This window comes from Oncorhynchus clarkii, chromosome 9 (genome assembly GCF_045791955.1).
Source record: "Oncorhynchus clarkii lewisi isolate Uvic-CL-2024 chromosome 9, UVic_Ocla_1.0, whole genome shotgun sequence".
In the NCBI taxonomy this organism is placed as follows: Eukaryota; Metazoa; Chordata; class Actinopteri; order Salmoniformes; family Salmonidae; genus Oncorhynchus; species Oncorhynchus clarkii.
In genome coordinates, this window is record NC_092155.1 from 54,477,229 (window position 1) to 54,496,686 (window position 19,458).

At 43.2% G+C, this 19,458-nt stretch overlaps 1 protein-coding gene across 5 annotated transcripts in view; it reads left to right on the top strand.

Annotated features, from left to right (window-relative positions):
- LOC139416574 (msx2-interacting protein-like) overlaps positions 1–19,458 on the top strand; it is a 35,565-nt gene that overhangs the window by 12,931 nt on the left and 3,176 nt on the right. For 2 of the 5 annotated variants that reach the window (XM_071165395.1, XM_071165399.1), the window contains 8 exons: positions 6,361–6,521; positions 9,939–10,154; positions 10,273–10,424; positions 10,534–10,659; positions 10,802–10,915; positions 11,043–11,156; positions 11,286–11,386; positions 11,502–19,332. In XM_071165395.1, coding sequence (XP_071021496.1) covers positions 6,361–6,521; positions 9,939–10,154; positions 10,273–10,424; positions 10,534–10,659; positions 10,802–10,915; positions 11,043–11,156; positions 11,286–11,386; positions 11,502–19,332 — 8,815 coding nt within the window. The remainder of the gene's footprint in view (positions 1–6,360; positions 6,522–9,938; positions 10,155–10,272; positions 10,425–10,533; positions 10,660–10,801; positions 10,916–11,042; positions 11,157–11,285; positions 11,387–11,501; positions 19,333–19,458) is intronic. The other 3 variants (XM_071165397.1, XM_071165396.1, XM_071165398.1) reach the window with 3 other exon arrangements.

Consider the following 19,458-nt stretch of genomic DNA (forward strand, 5'->3'; position numbering starts at 1 on the left):
CGCTCGAATTGTTTGGGCACAGACCTGGATGGTATGACAGAACTCTGCAGGCTGTCTCTGCAGTAGATTTCCACTCCGCCCCTTTGGCAGTTCTATCTTGTTGGAAAATGTTATAGTTATTTCAGGATTTTTGGTGGCCTTCCTAAGTCAGGATTCAGACACGGCTAGAACATCCGGGTTGGCAGTGTGCTAAAGCAGTGAGTAAAACAAACTTAGGGAGGAGGCTTCTAATGTTAACATGCATGAAACCAAGGCTTTTACGGTTACAGAAGTCAACAAATGAGAGTGCCTGGGGAATGGGAGTGGAGCTAGGTGCTGCAGGGCCTGGATTAACCTCTACATCACCAGAGGAACAGAGGAGGAGTAGGATAAGGGTACGTCTAAAGGCTATAAGAACTGGTCGTCTAGTGCGTTCGGAACAGAGTGTAAAAGGAACAGGTTTCTGGGCACGGAAGAATAGACTCGAGGCATAATGTACAGACAAGGGTATGGTAGAATGGGAATACGGTGGAGGTAAACCTAGGCGTTGAGTGACGATGAGATAGGTTTTGTCTCTAGAGACATCATTTAGACCAGGTGAGGTCACCGCATGTGTGGGAGGTGAAACAAAAATGGCTAGCTAAGGCATATTGAGCAGGGCTGGAGTCTCTACAGTGAAATAAGACAATAATCACTAAACAAAACCGCAATGGACAAGACATATTGACATTAGGGTACCTTAGTGTACCTTAGTGATCACGGCGATTCAGACAGCTAGCGGGCCGGGGCTAGCAGAAGCGCCTTACGGGGGACGTCGTGATGTAAGAAGTTTGTTGAAGCCCCCTCAGACGGGGGCTGCAGGGCTCCGTGTAAGCAGTAAAAGGGTCAAGGCCGATTAGCAAAATAAGTATTGTAGCCCAAGAAATTGGCTGATGGTCCTCTTCAGCTAGCGGTTCGATATGTTCTAGACAGCTAGCAGGCTAGCGGATGGGCCTTCAGGGGACGTTGCAATGGAGGAGCCTGTTGACACCCCTCAGGCGGATTACGTCGGTAGACCAGTCGCGGTGGAATCGTCGGGGCTCCGTGTCGGTAGTAAAATGGGTTCAGGCAAATTGGCAAAATATGTATTGTTGCCCAAGGAGTGGCTGATTGACCTCTTCAGCTAGCCAGGAGATGGGCCTAGCACGAGGCTAGACTAATTTGCAACCTTACCGCAAAAATTGAAGAGGCATGTGGAAGGGGGAGAAGTAAGGAACTTGTCTGTCGGCCCTGCATTAAAGACCAAAATTGATTAAAGAAAATTGTGATGAATAAAAAAGTATACCATTTTCATTTAAGGACAAAAAACAGCTGTGCCATATAGATTGAAAAATAGTTGGGAAGAGATTTTTGATTGACCGATTCCATGGCACATGGTTTATGAACTGATAACCAAAATGACGCCGGATTCAACACTTAGAATTTTTCAATTTAAATATAGCTCTGCAGTTTTTGCCACGAAGAGAAAGAATCATTAGATCATTTGTTTTGGTACTGTCCATATGTAGCTTGTTTTTGGTCGCAGGTACAGGAATGGCTGAGAAATTGCAAAATTTACTTGGAGCTAACTCTGCAAATAGCACTGCTTTTTGGAAAGTCATAGTCAATCGATCAATATTATAATAATACTTTTAGAAAAAATGGTTACATTTACAATCTGTAGAAGCTATGAGAATAGAAAGGTTCTGAAATTTTGTGAAACATCACAGCACAGTTGAACAATATATGGCAAATAGAAATAGAAAAATGGATGGTGTTAAGAGATAGATGGGAGGGGTTGAGTGGAGCTGAAGTGTAGGACTTAAAACAACAAGATAACTAATGTAAAATATACTGTCTGTAAAATGTATATAGGTTGAACTTTTGTTAAACACCACAATTAAACATATATGGCAAATAGAACTGAATGGTCTTCAGCGATAGACGGGAGGGGTTGAAGGTAGCTGAATGGGATTAAAAACAACTATTGTAAAATATATTATGTCTGTAAAATATAGACTGTATATAGTATGTATCAGTTGGAAATAGAAGCCTAAGTGTTCTTGTCCATTAGTTTACTCCAATTAGGATAGGGGTGGTAGGGTTAAGGGAGAATAATATGTATATTTACCAAAAAATATATGGTGAGTTGAGAATGATGCAGACAATTACATTGATGGAAGCTACAATCTATTTGCAATATTAAAGAAAAAACAAACCAACAATCACAAAATTAATAAAAAATATCAAATTCCCAGTTCATGCTTCAAAATCAACTTTATAAGAGGTTTAAAAATAGGTTATATTTGATTTAACATTGCAATGACATACACTAAGGCATTGTTGGCAGAATAGATCGATGCAGTTCAATGCATGATTCATATAATTCACCAATACATTTATTGGAGTCCAAAACATATTGCTATCAGGTTGTAAATCACAGCTAGCCTGGTACATTGTTTGCTGCCTCCATTCGTGATGCACTGTTTCAGTTTCAATAACTCAATATTTTGGACATAAACGGACTAATGTAACTTTAAGGATTGGTATGTCAATACAATCAAACTAGCAAGGACTAACAAGTCAGTCATAACGTGGTTAATAGGCTAGCGTATGTAAGACTTTTCACCTAAAATGACATACCCAAATCTAACTGCCTGTATGTAGCTCAGGACCTAAAGCAAGGATATGTATCTTCTTGATACCATTTGAAAGAAAACACTTTGAAGTTTGTGGAAATGTGAAATTAATGTAGGAGAATATAACACATTAGATTTGGTAAAAGATAATACAAAGAAAAAAAACATGCATCTTTTTAAATTTTTATTTCATCACCTTTGAAATGCAAGAGAAAGGCCAATATATGACTTAGGAATCTAGGTGCTATTTAGATTTTGGCCACTAGATGGCAACAGTGTATGTGCAAAGTTTTAGACTGATCCAATGAAGCATTGCATTTCTGTTCAAAATGTTGCCCAAATGTGCTTAATTGGTTTATTAATAGATTTTCAAGTTCTTAACTGTGCACTCTCCACAAACAATAGCATAGTATTATTTCACTGTAATAGCTACTGTAAATTGGACACTGCAGTTAGATTAACAAAATGTCTATGTCCTGGGAAATGCTCTTGTTACTTACAACCTCATGCTAATCACATTAGCCTATGTTAGCTCAACCGTCCTGCGGGGTACACACCGATACTGTAAAAGTTTTAAGCAAAGTTGCTATTCCTCATTAAAGTTATCGGAAATGTTCCTAATTTTTTTCCTGTGTTTCTCCTAAGTAAAAAGTTAAGAGGAAATGGGATTCTTGAAAATAATGTTTTAAGATTTCTTCGTGGAAAACTACTTAACTTTAGGACAGCTAAACCTTTGTCTTGTGACAACTGGATACTTTTGTAACCGTGAACATTTTCTTGCGCCACTGCCACAGACAGTCTGCTTCCGAACATTTAAATACAGCAGGAAAACAAATTAAACGCGCATTATCTAGCTACCTAGTAATTAACAATATATTACAATATTATAGAAGTGTTTAATAGCTAGTGTTAGCTTGTCAATTTGTAAAGAAGAACTTGGCTAACTTAACAACTAACTCACCGGTCACGCAGTCCCTCTACCACTCTGTCTCCTTTCATGGACAACACCTTCATTCCAGCTGGTCCACATGAATGGTCGATTAACCCCCCCCCCCCCCCCCACAGTCTTCTTCAACTCCCTGCTTCTCTCAGCTCCTTTCTTAGCAGCCGACTTGATGTCGGACCACTTTTTTTTTTACAACATCACTGTCCCTTGCCATACCCCCAACGGGAGAGACAGACTCGGCCACTCTCACCCATCCTCTCTTTTTGGTCTCTGCAGTGACTCCGCAGTTATCGAGTCTCCCCAACAGCAACCTTTTCCTGGCTGCTATTTCCTCCACCATTAATTCAAGCTCTTGTTTGCTGAAATGTTGTGCTTTTCTTGGTTATCCATTTTTGTTTTTGATATAACTGTGAAAAATGTTTATTTTTGTGTTTGAAGGGTTTGCGAGCCACCTAAAAAATGTATATTCTCGAGACATAAAGTAGATAAATAAATGTAATCAAATTGAAATATCAACACTTTATTATAATGGGCCAAATCCTATCATCCCTGTCACAGGTTTATTTATTGATTTCAAGCACGTCACTAATGTCAATGCCACATGAGAAGATATTTACAAAGTTCTTAGGAAAGATATTTACGAAGTTCCTAAGAAAACTATGAATTCCTAAGAACATTAAGGAATGCACTTACGAACTATCATATGAACTTCTTATTTTTTTCCATAAGAAACTTCTTACGTTTTTTCTTAAGTAGTGTCTTGTGAATCTGGCCTCAGAGCCCGATACTATGAATCTGTTTTTTGTATTTTTGTATTTAACCTTTATTTAACTAGGCAAGTCAGTTAAGAACAAATTCTTATTTACAATGACGGCCTACCCCAGCCAAACCAGGACAACGCTGGGCCAGTTGTGCACCGCCCTATGGGACTCCAAATCATGGCCGGATGTGATACAGCCTGGATTCCGAACCAGGGACTATAGTGATGCCTCTTGCACTAAGATGCAGTGCCTTAGACCGCTGCGCCACTCGAGGAGTTAGTGAGGTAACTTTGGTCAACTCGTTATAACTGCTGACACGAAAGTGGCTCACCTTTTAGCCAGATCAATTTCTATGGCAACAAATCCTTCAGAACTAACCTGCTTCGGGGCAGGCTAACTCGAGGTTAACTCTACTTATCCTGAATGAAGTGTGTGAGCCATGAGTTGATGACCAATCAAAGTAGATTCCCTTCCTCTCGGAGAGTGGGTCATCATCCCTTCATTCTCCGGACTATATTTGAGGAAGATGACGGATTTAAATATTTTATTAATCAAAAGTTCTTGTGTGTAATTATTATTATTTTATAATAATTAAATATTCAAATACATATCACACAACACATTTAGTAATGACAGGACTAGGTTTACAAAATTCTGAAAACGTTAAATAAATTCCCTGATTTTTGCTATATCCCGGTTGGATGATTCCCGGAAACAGGAGGGAATAAGCAGGATTTCTGGAAAACCAGGGTGTGCACTCAGCTGCACATGTGGTTTCAGGGAGAAATGCTACAGAGAATGTTTTGAGATGGCTGGTGCATTTTCTCACTGCCTACCTCTGTGTATGGGTGATAGCTCCCCCCCTCCGTGAGATCCAGTTGGAACTGGACATTTCTGGCCACTGCTGGCTCCCTGCCCACTCCCACAGGCCAGGCTCCATTAGCAGCACTTCCGGGAGTGTTTAAGAGAAGGAGGAGGAGCAGCAGGAAACAATTGACAGGGAGAAGGCTGGAAAATAGAGAAAGGAATATTGGGGTGTACTATTAAGGGGAAATTCAGAAAGTATTCACACTCCTAGACTTTTGTGTTCTAGCCCGATTTTTTTTTTTGTCATTGCCCTACACACGATACCCCATAATGTCAAAGTGGAGTTGTTTTTTGAATTTTATTCAAATTAATAAAATATTTAAAGCTGAAATGTCTTGAGTCAGTAAGTATTCAACCCCTTTGCTATGGCAAGCCTAAACAAGTTCAGGAGTAAAAATGTGCTGAACAAGTCACATATTAAGTTGCATGGACTTTCTGTGTGCAATAATAACATGATTTTTGAATGACTAACTCATCTCTGTACCCCACACATAAGGTAAGGTCCCTCAGTTGAGCTGTGAATTTCAAACACTGATTTAACAGCACAAGCAGTCTTCTGTCCAAATTGCTCTCTATTTCCCCTATGTAGTAGTTCTATGCTACTCTCCCAACCTTGGTTGTTAGTCAAGGTGATTTCATTCAAATCCATATGGGCACGACCTGCTGAACATTTTGAGAAATTGGAACAATGGTGGCCAATATTTCAAGCCTTAATGCACTCGTGGGATAATTTGTATATTAACCTGTGAATTGTTATGCAGAATATTCTGCTTCAACATATGAATAGAAAAAAACCCTGTATCAAAACAGATTTAATTTCATGTTGATGAATTGGGCCGATGACAGTGCCACTGCAAGACAAATAATGCTATTCCATATCTTCATGTTAGTTTAACCTTCATTATTTCCAACCTCATACAGAAGGTTGTTCAAACAAACCTGATTGTTGAGTGTATAATGGATTGATGATGTTTACGATATACATCAGATCTGTGAGCTATATCAAAATATTTTGTAATTGTTCAGACAAAAGTACACCATTTCTGAATTAGAGTTCTTTACAGAGATGTACTCCTCTTCTTATGTCTATGTGAGGTTCTGTGACATTATGTATGCTATTTTCCATGAAGCCTCTGTTCCTCTCTGGCAGCAGTGATTCCAGCAGTAGTTCGAGTGATGACTCCCCAGCACGTTCAGTTCAGTCTGCTGCCGTCCCTGCACCTTCAGCTCTGGCTTTATCTGCCGTTGACAAGGATGAGCCTCGAAAAAGTTTTGGTGTCAAGGTTCAGAATCTTCCTGTGCGTTCTACAGGTGAGGATTTGACCCCTTTTCTGCTGTGTATATACCATACATTGTCTAGTCTAGACTACAGGGTCAATATACTGTTAGGTTTGGGCAATAATTACGTTTGTTGAGTTAATGACATTGTTGTTGAGGCTCTTTGTACTGCAGATATGAATTAGTCACTATGTACAGTGTATTTGTAAAATATTCAGACCCTTTGACATTTTCCACGTTTGTTGTTACGTTACAGCCTTATTCTAAAATGGATTAATAGTTTTTTCCCCTCATCAAGCTACATACAATACCTCATAATGACGAAGAAAAAACAGTTGAGACATTTTGCAAATGTATTTAAAAAATATATATATTACATTTACATAAGTATTCAGACCCTTTACTCAGTACTTTGATGAAGCACCTTTGGCAGCGATTACAACCTTGAGTCTTCTTGGGTATGATGCTACAAGCTTGGCACACCTGTATTTGGGAAGTTTCTCTGTAGATCCTCTCAAGCTCTGTCAGGTTGGATGTGGAGCGTCACTGCCCAGCTATTTTCAGGTCTCTCCAGAGATGTTGGATCAGGTTCAAGTCCAGGCTCCTGCTGGGCCACTCAAGGACATTCTGAGAAGCCACTCCTGTATTGTCTTGGCTGTGTGCTTAGGGTCGTTGTCCTGTTGGAAGGTGAACCTTCGCTCCAGTCTGAGATCCTGAGCGCTCTGGAGCAGGTTTTAATCAAGGATCACTTTGCTCTGTTCATCTTTCCCTCGATCCTAACTAGTCTCCCACTCCCTGCTGCTAAAAACATCCCCACAGCATGATGCTGCCACCACCATGCTTCACCCTGGGGATGGTGCCAGGTTTCCTCCAGATATGACGCTTGGCATTCAGGCCAAAGAGTTCAATCTTGGTTTCATCAGACCAGAGAATCTTGTTTCTCACGGTCTGACAGTCTTTATGTGCCTTTTGGCAAACTCCAAATGGGCTGTCATGTGCCTTTTACTGAGGAGTGGCTTACGTCTGGCCACTCTACAATAAAGGCCTGATTGGTGGAGTGCTGCAGAGATGGTTGTCCTTCTGGAAGGTTCTCCCATCTCCAAAGAAGAACTATAGAGCTCTGTCAGAGTGACTATTGGGTTCTTGGTCACCTCCCTGACCTAAGCACATCTCCCCCGATTGCTCAGTTTGGCCGGGCGGCCAGCTCTAGGAAGAGTCTTGGTGGTTCCAAACTTCCTCCCTTTAAGAATGATGGAGGCCATTGTCTTCTTGGGAACCTTCAATGCTGCAGAATTTTTTTGGTACCCTTCCCCAGATCTGTGCCTTGACACAATCCTGTCTCAGGGGCTCTAAGGACAATTGCTTTGACCTCATGGCTTGGTTTTTGCTCTGACATGCACTGTCAACTGTGGGACCTTACATAGACAGGTGTGTGCTTTTCCAAATCATGTCCAGTCAATTTAATTTACCACAGGTGGGCTCCAATCAAGTTGTAGAAACATCTCAAGGATGATCAAAGGATACCGGATGCACCGGAGCTCAATTTTGGGTCTCATATCAATGGATCTGAATACTTCCAGTTGAAGTGGGAAGTTTACTTACATTTAGGTTGGAGTCATTAAAACTTGTTTTTCAACCACTCCACACATTTCTTGATAACAAACTATAGTTTTGGCAAGTCGGTTAGGACATCTACTTTGTGCATGACGCAAGTAATTTTTCCAACAATTGTTTACAGACAGATTATTTCACTGTTTCACAATTCCAGTGGGCCAGAAATGTACATACATTAAGTTGACTGTGCCTTTTAAACAGCTTGGAAAATTCCAGAAAATGTCATGGCTTTAGAAGCTTCTGATAGGCTAATTGACAAAATTTGAGTCAATTGGAGGTGTACCTATGGATGTATTTCAAAGCCTACCTTCAAACTCAGTGCCTCTTTGCTTGAAAAATCACAAGAAAATCAAAATAAATCAGCCAAGACCTCAGAAAATAAATTGTAGACCTCCACAAGCCTGGTTCATTTTTGGGAGCAATTTCCAAATGCCTGAAGGTACCACATTAATCTGTACAAACAATAGTACGCAAGTATAAACACTATGGGACCACGCAGCCGTCATACCGCTCAGGAAGGAGACGCGCTCTGTCTCCTAGAAATTAACTTACTTTGGTGCGAAAAGTGCAAATCAATCCCAGAACAACAGCAACAGACGTTGCAAAGATGCTGGAGGAAACAGTTACAAAAGTATCTATATCCACAGTAAAACGAGTGGACATAACATGAAAGGCCGCTCTGCAAGGAAGAAGCCACTGCTCCAAAACCTCCATAAAAAAGCCAAACTACGGTTTGCACATAAGGACAAAGATCGTACTTTTTGGAGAAATGTAATCTGGTCTGATGAAACAAAAATAGAACTGTTTGGCCATAATGAACTTCATTATGTTTGGAGGAAAAAGGGGGAGGCTTGCAAGCTGAAGAACACCATCCCAACCATGAAGCACGGGGGTGGCAGCATCATGTTGTGGGGGTGCATTGCTGCAGGAGGGACTGGTGCACTTCACAAAATAGATGGCATCATGAAGAGGAAAATGATGTGGATATATTGAAGCAACATCTCAAGACATCAGTCAGGAAGTTAAAGCTTGGTTGCAAATGGGTCTTCCAAATGGACAAGGACCCCAAGCAAACTTCCAAAGTTGTGGCAAAAGGGCTTAAAGACAACAAAGTCAAGGTATTGGAGTGACCATCACAAATCCCTGACCGCAATCCTATAGAACATTTTTGGGCAGAACTGAAAAGGCGTGTGCGAGCAAGGAGGCCTACAAACCTGACTCAGTTACTTACACAAGCTCTGTCAGGAGGAATGGACCAAAATTCACCCAACTTATTGTGAGAAGCTTGTGGAAGGCTACCCAAAATGTTTGACCCAAGTTGATTAATTTAAAGGCAATACTACCAAATACTAATTGAGTGTATGTAAACTTCTGACCCACTGGGAATGTGATGAAATTAATAAAAGCTGAAATAAATCTTCTCTCTACTATTATTCTGACATTTCACATTCTTAAATTTAAGTGGTGATCCTGACTGACCTAAGACAGGGAATTTTTACTAGGATTAAATGTCAGGAATTGTGAAAAACTGAGTTTTTAAATGTAATTGGCTAAGGTGTATGTAAACATCCGACTTCAACTGTATGTAAATACATTTTTTTTGTTATATATATTCTTTAAACATTTGCAGAAATGTCTAAAAACTTGCTTTCACTTTCTCATTATGAGGTATTGTGTGTAGATTGATGATAACAAATGTTTGAATCCATTTTAGAATAAGGCTGTAACGTAATAAAATGTGGAAAAAGTGAAGGGGTCTGAATACTTTCCGAGTGCACTGTATGCACCTGAAAGTATTTAGTCAAGCTTTTATATGGTCTTTTTTCCCTCTTTCAGATACAAGTCTGAAGGATGGCCTGTTCCATGAGTTCAAGAAGTATGGGAAGGTGACTTCTGTGCAAATCCATGGAGCTTTAGAGGAGCGCTATGGACTTGTGTTCTTTCGCCAGCAAGAGGACCAGGAGAAGGCCCTTGGCGCATCAAAGGGGAAGCTGTTTTTTGGCATGCAAATTGAGGTCATCATCTGGAATGGCCCTGGTGCGTCCACAACTGGTATATAAAGTGGCTTGAGTTTTTCCTAACCACTTAACCTGACCAGGAAAATATCTGTGCTCTACCTTTTTAAACATGATTTATACAGGTTTATGAAAACATGAATTTCTCTTTTTAGAGACTGAAAGCGAGAATGAGTACCGGCCTCTGGATGAGAGGATAGACGAATTTCACCCCAAAGCCACACGAACTCTGTTTATTGGCAACCTGGAAAAGACCACCAGCTACCATGACCTTCTCAATATCTTTCAGCGTTTTGGGGAGATAGTGGTATGTAAAATACATTCTGCATGTTGCAGAGGAGATTTTGTGAGGAGGAATTGCCTAATTCAACACTGCCTCTATAAATTTAGTGTTGCCTTCCTTTCCATTCACATAGGATATTGACATCAAGAAAGTTAATGGTGCCCCTCAGTATGCCTTTCTACAGTACTGTGACATTGGCAGTGTTTGTAAGGCCATAACGAAGATGGATGGAGAGTACCTCTGCAACAATAGGCTAAAGGTGAGGACAGCATTATAACTCTCATTTTACACAAAACACTTATTCTGAATGTACAACTGAGATTTTAGTTGTTGATAGTAGTGACAGGAGTATTGCCAACAGGATAATATTGTTGATATGTTATTTATCCCTATTTTTACAGCTGGGATTTGGAAAAAGCATGCCCACAACTTGTGTTTGGTTGGATGGTTTAGCCTCCAACATCACAGAGCAGTATCTCACTCGTCATTTCTGTCGTTATGGGCATGTTGTCAAGGTAAGCCTGCTGCTTATTCCTGTTTAAGCCATTTCTCATGACACATTTCATTTCATTCCACATGTTATCTAAAGGATCATATAGTTTTACCAAATTTATGTCATTCTTCTCTCCCCTCCCACCACAGGTTGTATTTGACAGACCCAAAGGAATGGCCCTTATCCTGTATAAAAACATTGAATATGCACAGGCCGCTGTCAAAGAGACCAAGGGTTGGAAGATTGGTGGCAACAAAATTAAGGTCAGCAGAAAAAACATATTTTGAACTAGAATGCCTGTCGTTGGGGGGAATAGGCCAGATGATTGAAGACCATAGTCCAAACAATAATTGTTGTTGTTTTTGTTGTTATCAATTTCCATGTGTTTGCAGGTGGACTTTGCCAATCAGGAAAGTCAGATGGCTTTCTATCGCTCAATGCAGGCATCTGGGCAGGACATTCGCGACTTCTATGAAATCCTATCTGAAGGAAGGTTTGTATAATTTAGCTCTAGTTTTCTTTTGTCACAGATCCCCATTGAAAAATAATGATATAAATGATATATAAATAATGATTTTGGTTCCTGTGTATATTTTTGTGTTTTTCAGTGATGAACGCAGGCCTCAATATGAGTTTGCAATTGAACGGCCATTCTTTGACAACAATGTGCGAACACCTGGAGGAGCCTTAATAGAAGACCCCCGTCGCAAGTTACCTGCCAGGAGCCGCGAGTCCTACACTGAATGGGACCCATACCAGGGAGATTTCTATGACCCACGTTACTTTGATGACCCGTGTGAATACAGAGATCACAGAGACCCCTATGAGCAGGACATCCGCAAATACAGTTACTTGCAGAGGGAGCGTGAGAGGGAGCGCTTTGAAACAGACCGTGAACGTGACCATGGGCGGAGGACAATTGAACACAGCCAGAGCCCTTCTCACCCTAATCGCCCTGTCAGTCCTACAGTGTCCCCCTCTCTCTCTGAGCGTCTACCAAGTGACTCTGATCGCCGCATTTGCTGTAGATCCTCAGAGCAAAGTGGCAGCTGCAGTTCACTCTCACCTCCAAGATTTGACAAGCCTGACAAGGAACACCCTGACCGGTATAATAAGAGTGATAAGCCAGAGAAGGAGAGATCCTTTGAAGTTGAACGTGGTATTGGCGGTGAAAAGGAAAGGCGGGCCGGGCGCAAGGAGAAGGGTGAAAAGGAGAAAGGCGAAAAGCTGAGGAAATTTAAGTTGCTATCTCCCAGTATTCCATCGCCTGAGACGGACCCTGAACTTGAAAGAGAAGGTAGTCCAGGCCTTCGAACCAAAGTCAGCAAGTTTCCTCCTAAGGAAAAAGAAGGCTCGGGCAAAGGACAGCTAGACCTACCACCTTGTGTGGTGCAGCTAACGCGTGTGAAGGAGAAGGAAGGAAAATCGCTTGGTCATGCTGTCCTAGAAAAACAAAAACGTGGGAATGACAGTATTCGGCTTGAACCACCCTCAAGTGACCAGAACAGTCCTCCCTTTCACATAAAGCCTCAAAAAGGAGATATAATCAAGCATAGAAAGGTGCCCAAAGACAAAAACATGGCAAGACTGGTTGAAGTTGTAGAAAATGATGTTAAAATGAAAGCCAAAATACATATGAAAGCTGGCCCTGGGTTTGATGGTTCTAACTCTTTAGATGTTGACCGTCTAGCTGCACGAAAGAGGCGTTTTGAAGAATCCATGCTGAAGACCGATCGACTGAAGAGGGCCAGTCAGGAAGTGGAAGAGTGTGGTAGATTGGGACTCAGGAAGCCAGCTGAGGAGGAGAATGAGGGTGACAAGAGCCTATTGCAAATAGGGGTTCATAAGAAAGAGCATTGCAAGGTTAAATCTGAGAGACTTGTTACTGTTTTCAGTCCTAAAGATAAACAAGAGTCTGATATTGTCTCCATGGGAATGGGCCTTGGACTCAGTTTGGAACTTCAGTCACGACTTGGAGAGCCAACAGAAGATGAAACCGATCCATTAGACCCACCCTGTCTGAAAATTGAGTTTTGGGGATCAAAAATCCAGAGGAGTTCAAGTCTCATGAAAATCTCTGATGATGGGAGTCTTGACCAAGACGCATTCAAGGTACAGCCGCAAGAAGACAATGGTGGGCAGGGTGTAGGACTATACAAAAGCAGAGGGGAGACTGAGGAACGACTTGAGTCTGACATTGACCACTCTCAGAGCTGCCAAAAACAAATGGAACAGAGCCAATGGCTTTGGCAGAAGCTAGGAGAGCCTGACAAATCAGATAAAACTGAAAGCCCACAAGGCAGCAACACAGAGGACTTTGAACGTTGCAGTCTGTTGCATGAGGTAGGAAAATCACGTCAAGATGTCACACATGATTCTCCATCTAACAAACGTAAGAAATCTGATAGTTTTAACTTTGACTTGCTAAGTGCTAAGAGAGAACGACACTACAGGTCTTCCCAGGAATTAAATGAAGACCTTTGCCGGAGTGTCACAGCCTTTTCTGGCTCTGGTCACTTTTCCTCAAATGAAGTGTATGCTTCCCAGTTATCACAATCAGTTACCAATAAAGAGACTAAAGACTCTCCTAAAAAAGAGGACAAAGTCTACTCGCATGTAGATTCATTGAAATACAGCTTGGACGTGACACCCAATAGTCTCAGTTCCCCGAACACAGAATTTCCTAAGTCTAAGACAACATTGCTTGGGTGTGATGAGGAGCTACTTCAACGATGGGAGAGCGGAATCAAATCTGACTTCCTCAGAATGGACATGACCTTCCCCAGTAGCATTGTGAAACGTGAAAGCATTCGCAAACGTCTTGTGCGTGAACTAGAGCCTGGAGAAGTACAGTCAGATTCAGATCATGATGGGGAGAACAAAAACCACTCCACTAAGCCCAACACTTCACTGTCCTCTATCCTCAGGGAACGTGAAGAAAGGTTGACAGACCTGAATTTCTCAGGCTCCCTGGAGAAGAATAAGTTTTATTCTTTTGCATTAGACAAGACTATAACTCCAGACACAAAAGCACTTCTTGAGCGAGCCAAGTCATTGTCTTCCTCAAGGGAGGATAATTGGTCCTTTCTTGACAGAGACTCTTGCTTTGCAAGTCTTCACAGTAGATCAGACAAAGAAAAGGCAGAGTCTGCACCACGACCTATCCCGTCTTGGTACATGAAGAAGAAGAAGATTCATACTGACTCTGAAGGTAAACTGGATGCCAAAAAGGAGGACCCCAAAGCAGAGGATCAGCAACGGCAGGAGCTGTTTGCCTCTCGTTTTCTTCATAGTTCAATCTTTGAGCAAGATTCACGGCGATTGCAACATCTTGAGCGCAAAGATCCAGATCCTAAGTCGGGATTTGGTAGACATCTTTCCAAACAGGATTCTGTCGAAGGACAACCTGAGCCAAGAGGAGTGGACCTTCAAGAGCCCATAGTGCTTTTTCATAGCCGCTTTCTAGAGCTTCAACAACGGAAAGAGACCTCAAGGGACCACTTTCCACCAGACATTGAAAACGTTGATGTGGTTGATAAGAGTGAAGGAGAAGTTCAGAATGAACGACAAGAAGGGTCTTCCAAAGTTTCAGAGTTCATGCAGAAGGCTGATATTAAATCAGTCGGCTCTTCTCTCATCCTACCAATTTCATTGTTTCTTCCTTCACCCAGAGAGATATTGCCACAGCAGGAGAAAGAGGCTGTTTTAACTTCCTCATCTGAACAGACTGTCTCACCAATTAAAGAGGAAAAAGTGGAACATAATCGTGATTTGTCCCCACCCCAATCTCCTCCACTAGTAGAGATCCAACCACCATCCTCGATTGTAATCACACCCCTACGGTCTGTTCTTTCAGAGGCTGAGGTTAAAGTTGAACCTAGAGAGGAACTATGTGAACCCAAAGTTACAACTGAGAGCAATATTACAGTGGATCATGCGTCTTTCTTTGATGATAAGCTTCCCACTCCTGGTGCCTCATTAAGTTGTTTTGATGTAGAGGCTTCCGAATTCCCTTGCTCTGCTTCCCCTAAGATTGAAGAGAATATGAACATGGTAAAGATGGAGGTCCAACCACGGAAACCAGATTCTAAGGACTTTGATACACCTCAGAAATCTGAAGCTTCCCATGAGGTTCACATGCTAGTTTCAGAGGCTGAAATGAAACCAGCAAAGCCAATTCGCAAACAACCCAAGAGTAAAAGGGCTAAGCCAAATGTGTCCGAAACACAAATCCTGAAACCCCCCGAAACAGTTGTCTCTGAGAAACCAGTTACCCGAAAGAGTGAGCGAATTGACAGAGAGAAATTGAAAAGGTCTTCATCTCCACGAGGAGAAATATCATCAGAGCCTATAACCAAGTCACCAGTTCATGTCCTTGACCCTGAGAATGAATCAAGCCTATTCCTCGGAAGGACTAGACGCCGAAATGTTCGGTCTGTTTATGCCACACCATCTGAAGGGGAGGCCCAGCCACCAGGTAAAGAGGTGGTGGAGTATTCTCGCGCCACACGTAAACGTGGTGTTGACAAAGAACCAGTGCAGCAGCTGCAGCAGGACACATTGAACACATCTACTAACACAAGGCGAGGTCGCCCATCCAAGTCACGCAGGCGAGGGGAAGATGTGTCACCAGTGAAAGGAGACACACAGAAAGCAACCGAGGAAGACATTGATATCAAAGAGCCTGTGAACACTGGAGAGGGTTTAAGAATGTCTGAGGGGTGGCATTCACCCCGTATGCAGAAAGTGCAGACCGCTCAAGTGTCTTCACTTACTGGAACCTCTGTTGGCAGGAGAGCAAGTAGAGTAGACAAACAATCTGAGAGTGCAACATCAACAGGAGAGAAGTCGGGTGATAATACTGAAGAGCCTGAGCCCAAAACAAAAGATGAGTCTGAAGAAGCAGGGACATTATTAGAGGAAGCAAAGCAATGCTTGCCAACACAAAAAGACAAAGATCTAACTAATCAAATTGCAAAAAAGTTATCTGAAGGGGACATTGACAGGATAGAATCTACTCATGTAGAGAAAAGACAACAATCTGAAAAGAGTGGGAAAGTAAAAGCACCAAGGTTGACACAAAATGCCAAATTGGTGACAGAGGATAAATCGCATTGCTTGAGAAACTTTGAGATTCGTGTAAGCGTAGATGATGTGAAAGGGTTGCTTTGCTCTGGGGAGGATGAGTCTGAATCTTTTGAGACCACTGTTAAAAAGGCCAAACCAGGAACACCAGATAAAGAAGAAACAAGGACTCAGTATCTGAAAGAAGCAGCAGAACTCAGCCCAGAGGAAAGGGAAGTTCTATTAGACCCTGAACCACCGGTGGACCCAGCAGCCGCTCTTTTGGCACGTCAGATGGAACTGGAACGGGCAGTGGAGAATATTGCCAAACTTACAGTTGAGAAACCTATTCAACCCTATAAGGAACCACCTGCAGAGCCACGTACCCCACTGCCCCCTGTCACTGTAGAAATGGAGGGGGAGAAGTCTGCTAATCCTGCCAGTGAAACCGAACTGGCTGCTGCCATTGATTCCATTACTGCTGAAGACATACCTACTGATACAGATGGGTTCACAGCTCCTCCCACTTACACTGCACTTGTTCCTACCCCAGAGCCCCTGGTCTCCCTCTCTGCCGATTATGTTTTGGAACCAGAAAAACACGTTATTGACCCAGACCCAGAGATGGGAGTTCTGATTCCCAGTGTCAAGCCCTTGATGCCAGATGCTAAAGCCTCTGAATCATCTGTTTCTGGGGCCTCTGCCCAAGATGATTCCCCTTCACCAGAAACACTCAAGATAACAGGGAAAGCAGTCAGAGCTAAGACTCCAAAGAGGTCCAGGGGACGGAAGGCTTGTATCAACAGGAAGGGAGAGACTGCTGAAGATGTACCAGAAGCTGAGACCTCCCCTATCAAGCCAACAGAGTCCATTCCTGAAGACATGGAAATAATCAACTCTAAGGCAGCTACTGCTACAGCAACAGTGGATGTCACATGCACCATGACTGTGGACACCCCTAAGGAGGCAGAACAACCTGCTGTGGAACAACCCGTACCTGAAGAATCTGCCTTTCACGCTAGCACCAAGAGTCCTCCTCATTTCAAAAAGTTACAACTATCAGCAGTAGCCCCTGCTCTTTCTTCATCCCTTGCGCTCAAACCATATCCAACCCAATTGAATGTCCCTCCACCCCACCCCGGCACAATGCCTGTTTCACCAGACTGGCTTCCCAGATCTGAAGAAAGTAGAATTCATGCTACTCCTGCAATTCAAGTTAATGTAGTCACTCCCTCTGCACAAGCAGTAACTGCACTTGGGAACCAGTCAGCAAATCCACCCATGCCTCCTGATACTAAGGCATCGGATATTGACCCTAGCTCCAGCACTCTAAGAAAGATCCTCATGGAGCCCAAATATGTATCAGCATCAAACAGCAATGCCATCCCTACTACAGTCTTAACGACAACGCTGACAGACATTCGCATGTCAGAGAATGAGAACTCGTCTGACACAATGACCGCTTGGAACAAGCATCTTAAAGACAGAACCTCGCCTTTGATACCACATCCCACTTTTCAAAAACCTTCCCCGCTCACAGAGACCCAGCAGAACTTTGGAGAGAAGATAGTCCATTCAGTAATTTCTTCGCCTACTACCTCTGTCATCAGCCGGATTCCAATGCCCTATGATACTGAGGAAGCACCTCGAATCTCCCTAAGTAACCGTAATGCTGGCCTATCTTTACCCAAACAGAAATTCGGATCAAGTATGAACGAGAACAATCGTTACCATGGAGTGGATGCGGCAGAGGATTTGAACAGCAGAGGATGGTCTGTAGTTGAGAGCACACCCTACAACACAGACTCCAGTCATGGCCTCAGGGTGAATACATCACAGGGTGTGGTAGTACTAAGTTACTCAGGGCAAAAAACAGAGGGACCTCAACGGATCAGCGCCAAAATTAGCCAGATCCCACCAGCCAGTGCAGTTGACATAGAGTTCCAGCAGTCTGTCTCTAAATCTCAGATTAAGCAAGAACCGCTTACTCCATCCCAGCCTTCCACCCCCAAGGGACCCCTGACACCCACAGGGTACGGACACCCTGGGGTACTCTTAACTGGCCAGTCATACAATTTTCAGCCTGTCATCTCCACTATTAAGCAGGAGAGTCCTGGTTCTGACAAGTCAGAGTCGTCATATCACACTGGACTTCAGGGTAGCACAGTAATGATGATTCAACCAAAGATGGTTCAACAACCGGTTACAAGTCCTCAAGTATTGATGTACAAAAAAGGGCTTGGAGTAGAATCTATACCAATGCTGGCGGATATGGCAAAGGCACACCAGACATCCAACCTCAGTCCAATCATGAATCCACATCACCCATCTTTGACTGGAAACCGTATGAGTCCTAGTCCCAGTACCCCAACTGATCAGTCAGTCCCACACCTCAAGCAAGAGCCCTACTCCCCTCGAACAACAGGCCACTCACCTTTTGCCAAAGTTTGCCCTCCCAGCAACTCAATGTCCCCCCATGGCAGCTCTATGGTTTTGCATCCTGGTATGCCTGAGATGTCTCTGTACATCTCCAGTATGCACCACCCCCACCCAGAGCAGTCTGTTATCATGACCCCAGTGTCGCATAGCGTCACCCAGTCAGTGTCTATGGGTCGCCTCTCTCACGGCGAGGTCAGGATGAACACCCCACACCTTTCTGGAATGAATTACGGAAGACGGACGGATTTCCTACCATCTTCCCACACTGGGCCCCCTCAGCGCTCCAACATGCCAGCCGTGATCAGAGACATGGTGGTGCAGTCCCACGTGGGCCCCACTCGGGGAGCCTCAGACTGCAGCGTCGAGGAGGACATAAGGCACTACCACCAGGGGCTGTGCAGATCCTCTACACCCCAGCTCCAATCAGATGTGATGATGATGCAGGCAGAGAAACGGAGAGGGCTGCATCACGCAGGTCTATGTCTGGACCAGTACAGCATGGCCTCCCGAGACATCAGAGACATACGGGACATGCGCATCCTGATGCACCATCAGCTAGGAGAGCACGCCATCGCAGAGGGACGTCAGTCACGAACTCCTGAGGCAAGAGCAACCTCAATTAGCAACATCTCTGCTGCTTCCAATAGTCCCTTGGTTGGAAAAGGCATGACACAGATGGGGAAGGAGACTCCTAAACCATTGGAAGCAAATATGTCTCACCCACCTCATACCGAGAGCAGCAGGATCATGGGGGTCCATTCATCCGTCCCTGTTATGGTGTCTCCTCATCATCATCCTCAAGGGGTTCAGCTGATTCATCCAGGCGGCGCTGGCTCCTTCCCAGTGTACAGGGATATGCGGGGCTTCCACTCCCAGTTTTCCAGTCACTCTTCGATGGGATTTAACCTGGCTTCCCGCGGCATCACACCTTCCCAGGTCAGAGAACAATGCATTCATGCTTACATTTAGTTCAATAGTTTATAAGCTTTCATCTGTTCAGTGTTTTTGCCAAAGTGTTTTCAGTTAGGATTGACTTTTACTATTACATTGTTTCTCTCCTAC